At 36.6% G+C, this 13,026-nt stretch overlaps 3 protein-coding genes across 5 annotated transcripts; 1 reads left to right on the forward strand and 2 right to left on the reverse strand.

Annotated features, from left to right (window-relative positions):
• On the reverse strand, positions 273-3,597 carry LOC104745602 (protein DA1-related 7-like). Of its 2 annotated transcripts, XM_010466895.2 has the most exons (11): positions 3,458-3,595; positions 3,042-3,130; positions 2,488-2,972; positions 2,266-2,389; positions 2,105-2,185; positions 1,815-1,931; positions 1,502-1,714; positions 1,366-1,428; positions 1,159-1,277; positions 1,015-1,073; positions 273-915 (listed from the first exon to the last, which is right to left on the reverse strand). In XM_010466895.2, exons 2-11 carry the CDS (start codon positions 3,093-3,095, stop codon positions 593-595), a joined length of 1,638 nt encoding a protein of 545 aa, XP_010465197.1. In that variant the 5' UTR covers positions 3,096-3,130; positions 3,458-3,595; the 3' UTR covers positions 273-592. The 2 variants fall into 2 exon arrangements, with proteins under 2 accessions (XP_010465197.1, XP_010465205.1); XM_010466903.2 differs by lacking the exon at positions 1,366-1,428 and having other exon boundaries at positions 3,458-3,597.
• Positions 7,751-11,559, forward strand: LOC104745618. 2 transcript variants are annotated; one of them, XM_010466914.2, is made up of 10 exons: positions 7,751-8,293; positions 8,604-8,688; positions 9,106-9,177; positions 9,268-9,393; positions 9,494-10,302; positions 10,424-10,523; positions 10,613-10,672; positions 10,762-10,848; positions 10,942-11,067; positions 11,146-11,559. In XM_010466914.2, exons 1-10 carry the CDS (start codon positions 8,217-8,219, stop codon positions 11,446-11,448), a joined length of 1,845 nt encoding a protein of 614 aa, XP_010465216.1. In that variant the 5' UTR covers positions 7,751-8,216; the 3' UTR covers positions 11,449-11,559. The 2 variants fall into 2 exon arrangements, with proteins under 2 accessions (XP_010465216.1, XP_019094669.1); XM_019239124.1 differs by lacking the exons at positions 7,751-8,293; positions 8,604-8,688 and adding an exon at positions 8,992-9,027.
• LOC104745627 (STS14 protein-like) lies at positions 11,746-12,611 on the reverse strand. Its single transcript, XM_010466927.2, has one exon. It carries the CDS (start codon positions 12,377-12,379, stop codon positions 11,822-11,824), a length of 558 nt encoding a protein of 185 aa, XP_010465229.1. The 5' UTR covers positions 12,380-12,611; the 3' UTR covers positions 11,746-11,821.

Genomic DNA, 13,026 nt, shown 5'->3' on the forward strand with positions numbered 1-13,026 from the left:
CAGCTGTTTTTGCAACACGTGCCGTCCGCTCATTACTCAGTGGTATTTAAGTAATTTGGTAATTTTTTCGAGACGACTTTTTTTCCCTCCTTACCCAAACGCCACCGTTTTAAGTTTAACCATAAATAAACTTTTAAAATAAATTAAATAAATCATATGCTAATTTTATGAAAAATGGTTAATCTTGGTGAAATGGCTATAGGAACTATTTGTGAATCATATTTTTCCGACACTGATTTAAATAGAAAAATTCAATGTTACTAGTGTTGGCATGATTGTAATTGTACTATGATTTTGGCATACTCTGATATAACGTCCTGAATATAGAATGTCATCATTGGGTATTGGGGTAATCATATCTGTTTTTTTTGCCAGATATCCTTTTTCTGTTTAAGTCTTTAAAAAGACACAACAAAAAGAAAGAAGAAAAAAAAGACATAAGTGTACTTTTGACCCCAAAATAAAAGACTAAAAAAGAAGATGTAAGTGTGTACTTGATGTGTCTTGTGGACTTTGTTGTAGTGGTGCTTTTGTATATATATATGCAGGTATATAAAAGGGTCTGTTTATATGTGTTTCCTAAATGGCTGCTTCAAAGATTTGAATCTGGTTTCGTCCACTGTGGAATCCTTTTCAGGATTTTATGGAGGCTCGAGTCTGAGACCATCTTGTTAACTTTCTTGAATCCAACACCATAGACCGGTGAATCGTCTGTTTCTATCTGATCCTTGCAAAACTCCACCAGTTTCTTCTCGTAATCAGATTTAGCACCTTTCTTTGATGAACTAGCAGCTGGAGTGTGGGACGAAGACGAAGAAGCTGCAGAAGTGGTGGAGTAGGTCTGTGACTCCAACCACATATGGCCTAGCACTTGGCATATTCCTTCTTCAAACTCTAACTTAAGATTCCTGTAACCTGTGATCATTTCCCAAAAACAAAATAAAAATACTTAAATATGACAGGTTTCTCAATGTCTCTTGGCGAATAAAAAGTAGATTCTTGACCACTAAGTACCGTTGAGTCTTAGCCAAGCATGCATCATCTCATGAGCCAATATATATCCAGTTAGTAACCTGTGTATGAAGAGATATGATTTTGTCTGTACGTGCTAGAGTACTTAGAAGTATGAGATGAGCCTTAAGAAAGATATCATAGTACCTAGGAAGTCCATAAAGGATAAGAATTGCAGTGACCTCACATCCACCAATAACCCTTTGAGGTTCTGTAACCATGCCTACTAGCTCCTTGTTCGGCCCCATGATTGGCCTTTTTATGACCTGCATATGTGGAGCAGAGCAAAGTTAAAGTCATGAATCCAATCTAGTTTTAGTCTGAAGTAAAGTGTTACCCAATCTAAGCTCTTACACTATCAACGGTCTGCTCTTCAAACAGACAAATACCTCTGGTTACAACCCCATGCTGATTGTCCTGCTTGTTTTAAACATATGAGTGAAAGAGAGATAGAGAGATAAGGATGTTTCAATTTAGGAAATGTACTCACAATCTTTTCTTGCGCCTCAGCTTTATTTAGCGCTTCTTTCTCCACCAAAAGAAGAGGAAACTCTTTCTCAACCTTCATATTTAAGCTTTCGAAGAATTCACGGATTTCAAAGTGCAAAGGTTGGCATTCATAAGTATCCATAACAGCGCATTCCATACATTTTACGCATAGCCACCGATTGTCAGCAAGCATTACATACTTCGTTCCCCAGGCCTGCCAAAGAAAAAAGAAAAACCATGAGAACGGCTTAACTGTTATCTTTATCTCACTCTCATTAGCCAAACTTCATTTTGTTAAGTGAAAGTAAGCCCACCTCTAATCTTTCACAACTGCAACACTTGGGAGTTCCATCAACTTCATGAGAAGGGCAGTATTTTTCCTTCCAGAACGAATGTTCATTATACTTTATACCTTCCACGGTTGAAGGAATCTGAATACAGTTACATTAACATCCATCATAAGAACCAGTTTGAAAACTAAGAAGTAACCATTACACAGTTACATTAACATCCATCACAACAGATAATCCAAAGTCGTATACTGTTGTTATAGGATACCAATTCTTTTAACTTTCAACTCATAAACCCCAATGATATAAGTTACCTTCTTTTTGCAGACATAGCAGTTTGGGTGACGACGCTCCTTGTAGCAGGTTATATGACACCTCCCTTTTGTGTTTGAAAACTAAAAAGAAGTAGTCAGGAATTAGATGTTGCATCAGAAATTGTAATGAGCAACTAAATTAGTACTATATGGTTTCAAACCTCGTGCATAGCGATCGGATTGTCGCAATAAAGACAACAAAAGCATTCAGGATGCCAATTAACACCCAAGGCATTAACAGAGCTTCTTCCATATTCAATTGCAGAATTGCAACCATCACAAATGCTACAAGTGAAATAATCTTAACCATGTCAGGACATTTCTGCTTTGTTATAAAGCAGAAACCGCCAAATCAACAGGCAAATGCAAATGCAAATGCTTACCTATGAGGACGGTTCACGTTAAGATCTATTTGGCCCTTACCCTTGCAACTCTCCTGCGTATCTTCTTTCAGCGGAGTTATTGGGGTAATGTTTTTATTTTCTTCGAGTCGAGGAAGAGGCTCCACCATGTATAGACTCTGCTGAAGAATAAGAGCATGTTGTTCATCATTCTCCACAAGACCATCTTCAAATTGCTTTCTTTTGCCTTTATCCTTCAAACTCTCCTCAACAATCTTAGAAAGCAGCTGATCTTCTACGTCAACCAAAGATTTATCAAGCTCGGTTTCTTCCTTGTACTGCAAACCACGCGCTATCTGATCATCCAGCTCTCGCTGACGACGACGACGAGCAGAAGTTTCTTGCTGGTTATAGCCATCTTGAATGGCCCATTCAATTTGATCAGCTTCTGATTTTCTCTGGCGTAAGATGACATCTTCATACAGTGAAATATCTGTAACAATATTGGTTTCTGCTTCAAAACGATCCTGCAAGCTCAGCTAAGTTAAAGCAATCTTCATATCAAAGGAACCAAGAAAGATAGCCAAAAATATTACCTCAGAGGGATCATGTTTAGTGGAAGGTTTAAAGCAGGACAGACACCACCACATCCTCTGAAACCAACTTCTTCACCGATCTGCCCAACCTTTATATCATAAACAAAGAAATATATAACGCAAAGTGATAAAGATAACAACAAAACTACACCAAGGCAGTTACAGTACCAAATAGAAGTATGAAATTGGTAACTATCTCGGTGTATAACGGGATTATCAAATTAAAAAAAAAAAACACACACACACACACTGGGTTTTGTAAAATTCCCCAAATTTGAGGCTGACCTGTTGTGAAATTTCGCTATGAGAAATAAAAATCGAAACTTTGCAATGGGAATTATGTAAAGTTGTCCACTTTCATAACAAACGAACGCGGAGAGATATAATATAAAGGATCAAGTGAAATTAGTACTGACCTTAATCCGTGGTGTGAATGAATACGCTCAAAAGGTTTGAAGGCCATGGCTTTCCTTTTTTATTCAGTTGCGAGACTTAGACCAGAATTTACACAACTGGACTGTGGGAGTGTAACCAATTATAGAAAGTATTAAGAAGAAAAAAAATGAGTAACCGCGTAGGCAAGGCACATGGAGAAGAAAGACACACGCACAAAACACACTTGTGGTCCAGCTGATTCTCGCCACGTGGGCGTTAACACGTTTCTCAGTGGGTCTAAACAAAATGGGCCTAGGCCCATAACCCATTATCAAAAATGTGTGCCGACGATCTTGACGTATGGCTCTCTCTTGATTAAAGTATTAAACCCATATATACACCTCCACGTGTATACATACAAACATTCCTAATTTTTAAAAATTAAAACAATTATCCTGCGCTGTACCAACTACATACATACATACACAAAGTCGTATTAGCACAGTGACTAATTCAATCTTGAAAACTCAAAAGGACAGTTTACTTTTTCAGCAGGCCACGACATATAAAGGCTCAGTTAGACGTACTTGAGGATCGTCGACAAACAAACAAAAAAAATGATGATCAAAGATATGCAAAACGCAAACAGAGTCGAGAAGAGTACACACGACGACGTACCTTTTCAATCTCCAGGGGATTACGTTAGATTCATAAGTCCAGATGTTTACAGATCCAACAGACAGAAGTATCTCAGAAGCTACACGTTCAAAAGCTACGAGGACGCACAATTCTTGTCGTCCAAGAAACATAGGAAGTGGTTCAAGAACAAGAAAGCCATGAACATGAAGATGAAGAAGACGAGTGAGTCTCTTGGAAACTCGCTCAAGTCTTGTCTCAAGCTCTTGTTCTCTTGCTTCCATGTCTGATTCGTATATTTGTGTTGTGTGTACGATCATTTCCTTTTTCTTCTAATCTCAATCTTTACTATGTCTTCTTTGGAATAATTTCGAACTCCTTGTATAAGTGTACAACCATATCCTAATACAAATCTCACGTTCATATTTTGCATTCGATCAAATGTTTATTTTCTCTTTTTTTTTGTATTGCATAGACTTTCGTAAATTGACAGAAGGGATGTAGCTGTTCTGTTTTGTTGGCGTGAAAAACCAGTAAAATGTGTTTATGAGTCCAACGAGAAAGCTATGAATATTTGTTTATCATAATTTTAGTTAAATTTTGTGAGCCGGCACAGTCGAATTCTCAGAAACGTTCTTTAATTAAAAAATATGAGTCTTTAATTGATATTATTACAGTGTATTTTAAAATTTCAGAGAGTTGACTCGTGTTTAATCTATATTACATACATACATTGCCATTGAATATTACGAATAAACAGAGATTAATATTCTAATCAGTTATTTTTATTACGATTATAAAAATACAAGTAAAAGGACAGAAATAGACGTGTACTGTTAAGTTGGTCGTCCGTCGCGATCAATGAGTAGATAAATCGTACTGACAGTGATGCTTAGGTTATTAGATTATTGTTAGGAAAAGGAAACTATGGATGAAACTAACTATAACGATATTATGTGCAACAATTCAAAGTAAAGTAAATGAGACCAATACGTGATTTTTTTCCCCTTCAAAACTAGAGATCAACTTCCGAAGACTATCCTATCCAGTACCAAAAAGAAACTCAACGAAAGAGTAATATAAAGAATCTCACTATAAATACGATTCTAATTAAGATACTATAGGACTTGAGCCCCAAATCATATCTCCACCACACAAACCTTAAATAAACGAGTCAATAAACACTTTCAACAAATTTTGTTCGAACTTTGACCGTATATTGTCCTTATCATAAGATGATTAATATATATTACAAAAAGGTTTACCCATTAAAGTAAAGAATCACATAATTGATCTCTGAAATATTGGGTGTTGCCGAATCATATCGTTAATGAACAAAATTGCATACAAATGATAAAAATAAAAAATCATATCATATCTCATGTTATAAATCATATCTAACATGTACATATGTATAGATCCCTTATATTTTCTTTTTCTGATTACTGTTATAAACTTATAAAATCCTCCATCATCGATCGTACGTTCCGTTTAGGTTACTACACAAGTATCTGGGTTCAGTAAATGGGCTTAATATTGAAATTGGGCCCGAGTTTTAAATACTGGATTATCTTATTAGAGTTTGTTTTCCAAAGTCCCACATCGGTAACTCTAGATTCGCTCGCTCTCACATAAGGGATATAAAACCAGTAGGGGAGCCATCGTTCAAATCATACCTTTCTCGGCCTTTTGGCTAAGATCAAGTGTAGTATCTGTTCTTATCAGTTTAATATCTGATATGTGGGTCATCGACCTACACGATATTAACTCTATTTTTTATGGGGGAGAGTCCGCCACGTCAGCTTGCTGATTGGACTCTCACGTGTCGCCTTCGTCTTGCACTACTGCGAAGGCCTGGCTCACCTCACCAAACACCGAGTCCAATATTTTCAATTCAATCCTTAACCAGTATTAACCTGTAAGTTTACCAAACACAATAGAAAGTATTCTGTCTGAAACAACCCAATTTAGTTATCATTGAATTTCTGACAATGGATTTTTTTTAAAAAGCCCAACAAGCCTAGCAGAAAAGGCCCAAGTACCAAAGGCCGCTCTTCTGACCTTAAAACCTTTCATTTTGTTTTTCTTCGGATTAGTCCACAAATATACCTATATCAATCCGATTGAAGTTTTAAAAGAAGAGATTGCATCCTTTTCTTGAATATAAGCTAAGATAAAATATCTCGGATAATGTGAATATATGTCCGACGTTATTCAGAAATCGAGGCGATTAGAGAGATAAGCTCCAAAAACAAGGTATATGTTAATTTACCATTACCAATACTATAATTTGTTTTTTACCATACAACACTCCTACTGTCTCTTAAACTCACCAAACATAACAATCACAAATATTCATATACATGCAACCCAATATTCTAATAAAAATAATAGATTTCAAAACTACAATCGGATCGGATACGTAACGTTATGTGTCTTTTTTTCTTTTTCTTTCTATAACGACTAGTTGGAAACATGACGACAATGTAGAGAGAAGACCTGGATTGTCCCACAACCTTTTTTTCTGCATTGATCTTCGGAGGAACACACTAAGAAAAAAAAGTTTCATGCTTTCACATTTTAAATTTTATAATGACACTTTTAATTTTTCTTGTGTGGATTCTTTGACAAACGGAAGTCCACTTGTCACACACAAACAAATTCTCCGGACATCGCATTTGTCAATTTTTCTCATATCTCTCTCTCCAAAAAAAACATAAGTGAAAGAGAGAGACATTGACAAGTCACAAGAACCCAAAAGCTTAAATCATCTTTCCAAAATTTTTATGTTTTCTTTTTCACTTTCATTTCTTTTGAGGTCAGTTTTTTTTTTTACTATTCTGTCCTCTTCAACCTTGTTTATCTGTTGAGCGAGTTACATTTGGAATTTTATCACACTTTATTTTGCCTATGCTGCCCCATTTTACAAATCCTTTTTGATACTGTGTTGGAAGCATTCGACGATGTCCTTGGTTTCGGGTGAATTTTATTTAATGTTATAGCGGTGACTTTTGTTTTTATTTTAGCTTTTCATAAACGAGAATATGGGTTCACGGGTTTATTATTGCATACAAGTATTATTATGTGTTCGTTGAATATATTGTCTCACTGTAGTGTACGTACCATCACCTCCTCTGTTATGGCTGCTACGTGGTAATTTTTTTTTTAATCTACTCAACCAAAATTTAGTAGAAAATAATTTGTGATTCAATAGAAATTTGGTAAGAGATTATGAATAAATTAATTAAGATAGGAATACTATATTGTAGTGCTTATGGGCCATGTGATTCAAAGAACTGTGGAGGAGTTAGATTAGAGGGACGGTCAACAACTCTGACTTGCTTGCCAACAATGAAGAAATCTATCAACCCCATCAAAATTATTTAGTAATTATTCCTTATTATCCTCTATATATCTTCAGTTGTTAAAATTAATAACTCATGAAAGTATTTTTTTTAACTAACTCATGAAAGTATTGAATCAACCATCAGCTAATCTATTAAAATAAGGTTGTATCAAGAAACATAAATGGGGTACAAATTAATACACATGAACATAATATATAGTTAAAGATAAATTAATTTATAAAACTAGTTTGGTCACCACCCATAAGCACCACAGTAACTTTTATTTTGCAAGGCAAAAAAAAAATTCACTGTTGTCTATTTCTGATTTAGACCATCTCTCTCTCTTTTTTTTTGGCCGATTTGGTTGAGAATTAGACGACGACTCGTGGGGTCGTGTACACATTGACATTGGTGACTAGTCTTTTGACACGAGTCGCCTCTCTTCTTTCTCACAACCATGTCTCCATGAAACATGAAGCTAAAGCTAAAAACTTTTCTTCTTCAATTGAAAACCCACAACGCTTCTTTTGTCCATTTTTAATGTTTTATACTAAAAAGCTTCCTCCTTTATTATTTGCCTAAAAAGAGATAGAGAAGATTCGCAAAGTTAATAGTTTCCGTTGGCCTCTTTCTCTCACAGTCACAGGTTAAGAAGAAGAAGATTCACTTGCCTTTTCTTCAAAAAGTCCCCAACTTTTCCCTTTTAAAGTTGAAGCTTTTTTAATGGGTTTCTAGCCGAACCTCTGCTACGATCTCTTGAAGCATTTATTTTGGTTAAGGAGAAAAAAGTCAGCTCCTTTGTGTTTGTGGTAAGCCTATGGGATTTGGAGTAGGTGGTGGAGGTGGTAGAATGTTGGATTTGAGGATGGTCCAACATCACAAGCGTTCAAAGAGGTAAGCTGTCTACTCTTTTGTTCGTTATCAACAACTACTTTTATTTGTTTTCTTTTTGCCTTGTAATTTTGTAGATTTCTCTAAATGTGTCACTGTTTGCTATTAATGGAATCCTTTGCTGGGTTGGGTTTAAGGCAGAAACTGGGAATTTGAAAGAGTTGTTATGGTTGCAAATTCACTCAGATCTTCTCTTGTTCGTTGTTATAGACAATGCTAGTGTAGTGGAAGATTCATTTAACGTTTTAAATTTTGTCTGATACAATTTGGATTTATAAGATTTGATTCTTTGGCAAATGCTCTTTTTGCGCAGTGCCAGCTTTCCAGAAAAGAAGACAGGTGAGGGAGATAAAACCACCTCAAACAGTTCTCATGAAGCCTCTCAACGAATCAAGCTGGTGAGTGAGTAGGATTATCTCTTTTTGCTTTCTTTTTTTTTCTTGTTAAAGTTGAGATAAAGTGTATTGGTATTTGTTAAAGAACAGCCTAAGACGCTGAGACATCATTCTTGTTCTTCTTGGATTTATCTTTCTGTTTCTTTGACTAATAAGTATCTTTTTTTTTTCCCCCAAGCTGCTTTTTTCTTTTGCATCTTTTTTGTGAAAAGCCTTTACACATATGTTTCGCTATACTTCTTTGTATCTTTCTTATTTGTCTTTCCCTATATTACTTTTAAATGAATTTCCTTTATTCTGGTATCAAGTTTGTGAGAAACTAATCTCTCTTATAAGTGGAAAGTGAGTCCAAAGCTGTTTCTATTTCTTATTAAACCTCTTCTGTGAAACGTTTATGGATGTTTGTTTGACTTGGTTTAGGACATGGGTCGTTCAAATGAATCCAAGCATAATCAATATCATTCAAACACTGAAACTTCATTGAAGCAAGAGGTAATGTTTACGTTTTTCTTTTCTTCTTACTTGGTCCTTTTGTTCGGTTGGTTGGTTTCATTTACCTTATTCCTATGATTGGAATCACAGATTAGTCAGCTGGAGAGTAGTTTACAAGATCAGTTTATGGTTCGTTGTGCCTTAGAGAAGGCGTTAGGTTATCGAACAGCCTCTTCTTACATTTTGAGTGAAACAAATGACATTCCCATGCCTCAGGTGAGTAGTTTACTTACACTTCCCAAAACTGAATATGTTTTCTTAAAAATGAGCTTTGTGCGTTATAAAGATGCGTTCTTGGTTTTTCTTTTCTCTTCAGCCAGCTACTGATTTAATCAAAGACATTGCTGTTCTGGAGATGGAGGTCATACATTTGGAACAGTATCTTCTTTCATTGTATAGAAAAGCCTTTGAGCAGCAAATCACTTCTGTGTCCCCAAATTCAGAGAACAAGAAGCCAAAATCTCCTCCTGTAACAACCCCTAGAAGGCGTCTAGACTTTTGTGAAGATGATGACACCACCTCAAATACAGAGCAGCCTACTAATGCTCTGCTTGGTGATAATCAAGATCAATCACAGAAAACAAAGATTCCTGCGGCTGACCGAGACCAGGTAGACTCCAGTTTTCGCCGTAGTCACTCCCAACGTTCGGCATTTGAGAGTAGAAAAGCTTCTCCAGAAGATTCTTGGGGTAAAACCATCCGCTCTTGTCACTCCCAACCGTTGTATGTGCAGAATGGAGAAAATCTAATCAGTCTAGCTGAACATCTTGGCACCCGAATCTCGGATCATGTTCCAGAGACACCTAACAAATTATCTGAAGGAATGGTCAAGTGTATGTCAGAAATATACTGCAAGCTTGCAGAGCCGCCATCTGTACTACATCGCGGGCTTTCGTCTCCAAACTCGTCTTTATCATCGAGTGCATTTTCGCCCTCTGACCAATACGATACATCGAGCCCTGGATTTGGAAACAGCTCCTCTTTTGATGTTCGGTTAGATAACTCTTTCCATGTAGAAGGAGAAAAGGACTTCAGTGGTCCTTACAGCAGCATCGTTGAAGTTCTTTGCATTTACAGAGACGCCAAAAAGGCCAGTGAGGTTGAAGATCTTCTGCAAGACTTCAAGTGAGTCACTTTGACATTTGCTTAGAGACATTTAAGTTGTTTACATATAGGCTAGATTTTTGATTGGAAGTGAATTGGGATCTATTGATGTATAATCTTGAAAATGTTTAAACTTTTGCAGATCGCTCATCAGTAGATTGGAGGAAGTGGATCCAAGGAAGTTAAAACATGAAGAGAAGCTAGCGTTCTGGATAAATGTGCACAATGCACTTGTGATGCATGTAAAGTCCTTTCTTTCAAGAACAAATCTCATTTTCTCAACGTCTAGATATTTGGTTTCTTATCGAAATTACATTGAAATATCTTTTAGGCCTTTTTGGCTTATGGAATTCCACAGAACAATGTGAAGAGAGTCCTACTGCTACTCAAGGTAACAAACATCTCTTGCAAGGGCAATGCCAACTCATGAACCATCATTTCTAGGTTCTGAAATTATCTGTGCTTTTGCATTTTTTCCAGGCTGCATATAACGTTGGTGGACACACAGTTAGTGCTGAAGCAATACAAAGTACGATTCTTGGATGCAAAATGTCTCATCCTGGACAGGTACACCAGAGAAATCATGAAACTTTGAAACTATTCTCTTCAAAGCACAAAAGCTTAAAAAGTAAACATTTCTTCTTTTCATATCTCTTCTAGTGGCTTAGACTACTATTTGCTTCGAGGAAGTTCAAAGCAGGAGATGAAAGATTAGCTTATGCAATCGAACATCCCGAGCCTCTCCTACATTTTGCACTTACTTCAGGCAGCCACTCCGATCCAGCGGTACTTACCATTGATCTGTGAAACTCTTATACCCTTTGATGCGATGAAAAAAACTTAAGTCTCTTTGTTTCAAAACAGGTTCGTGTATATACACCGAAAAGAATCCAGCAAGAGCTCGAAACGTCGAAAGAAGAGTACATCAGAATGAACTTAAGCATACGAAAGCAGAGAATCCTATTACCAAAGCTGGTGGAGACGTATGCAAAAGACTCCGGTTTATGTCCGGCTGGTTTGACAGAGATGGTTAACCGGAGTGTACCGGAGTCTTCAAGAAAATGTCTAAAGAGATGTCAATCTGGTAGTAAATCACGCAAACCAATTGATTGGATCCCTCACAGCTTTACATTTAGATATCTTATTCTTAGAGAAGCTGCCAAATGAAATCATTCAACACAAAATTTATTATAAGAAGTGAGAATGTGTGTGTGTGTGTGTAAATATATTACCATAAGATATCGCTGTCTATGAATGCCCACTCCCACTATCTGATTATGATAATGTTTGTTTCTGTCTCTCTGATATGCAAGTAGAGCGATGATGGGATCTTGTCTCCTCACAGTTACTTGGCATTTTCAATTATTAATAATGTAATTCACATCTTAACATCATCAATCAGATCATAGCACATTATTCGATTTTTATATAATTCCAAAAACTGAAACTGGCAAAAACAAAACAAAAACACTAAAATAGTTTAACTACTTTTTATTATTACAAGCTTATGTTATGGTGATAAATCTCATCAAATTTTTGCTTAGTAAGGCTTTTGGCCAATTATATTCCCCGGAGGATTGTAAAAACAAATGGTTAAAACCGTTGACTCTTTAGTACACGTGGCTTGAGCACAGCCGAGCTCTTTAGAGTTTCTCCACACGACTTGTTTATAGACCCCGCACGTGTGGTTTGCAGCACACGCGTCTGACTTGTAATTGTAGAAAGGTTTCTCCTTCACCCAAGTCTCCACCGCAAGAGACGGTGTCACGGCCAAACCCTTTGCCCAAAGCTGGTTCGCGCCGTATTTCCCAGGGTTAAGACTCGCGAACTCACACTTCTTTTGGTTCCTCTGGTAACGAGTTAACCTATTCGCCGCAGCTTCCAGCGTCGGACTCCAAACTAGAGGCGGAACACCGACCGTGGCTCTGGCTTTGTTGTGCGCATCGGTGAAGTCTTTAGCCGCGGATGAGATTGCCGGAGGTGGTGGAGTAGTAGGAGGAACGGTTTGTTTTGGTTTCAGTATAGCCGCTGGGGAGACGGATGTGACGGAGATGGCAAGAAGTGCCACGAGGATGATGTGATGATGGGTTAAAGCCATTCTTGGTTTATTTGCAACCTGAGAAAGATCAGTATTCAGTTTATTATATAGTCACTAAAGTTATATAAAGAAATGTAATTAATTAAAAAACTAGTAGTGTATATGTTAAGAGAAGGAGATAATTAAAGATGTATAATGGAGAAAGTATATGGGATTAGTGGAAGGAGACAAGATAATAATAGGAAGAGAGAGGATCATGGCATGTGAATGGTTTGATTGATCGACTCAAGTTGTCTGTGTTGCATGTGACAGACAGATACCCAACTTTATTTAATTTCTTTTGTGTTTTTGTTGTTTTCAGGCCCATTAATGCTTATAGGGCCAATATGGGTCCAGTCCTCTTTGCCTCAATTTTTTTTTCCTTTGCCAAAACTATACAAATTTTAATAATTGTTGTTGTTCAACATCTAATCAAAGAATATATCCTCCAATCATGTCTTTGATATTTCCATGACTGTTTCGTTTGTATTATTGGGTTTTTTTTTTATGTGGTGCAGATGCAAACCCCCAAGACAAAATTTAAGAAAAATAAAAAAAAAGATTTTCACTTTTAGTGTTGGCAACAAATAATTTGAAATGTAGTTGTCTTTATAGTTTTTTACTCGGTAGTTTTTGTTGTCACAGTGTAGTGTTTGTGTGTTATGTAG

The sequence above is a fragment of the Camelina sativa genome, chromosome 2, assembly GCF_000633955.1.
Source record: "Camelina sativa cultivar DH55 chromosome 2, Cs, whole genome shotgun sequence".
NCBI classification, from domain to species: domain Eukaryota; kingdom Viridiplantae; phylum Streptophyta; class Magnoliopsida; order Brassicales; family Brassicaceae; genus Camelina; species Camelina sativa.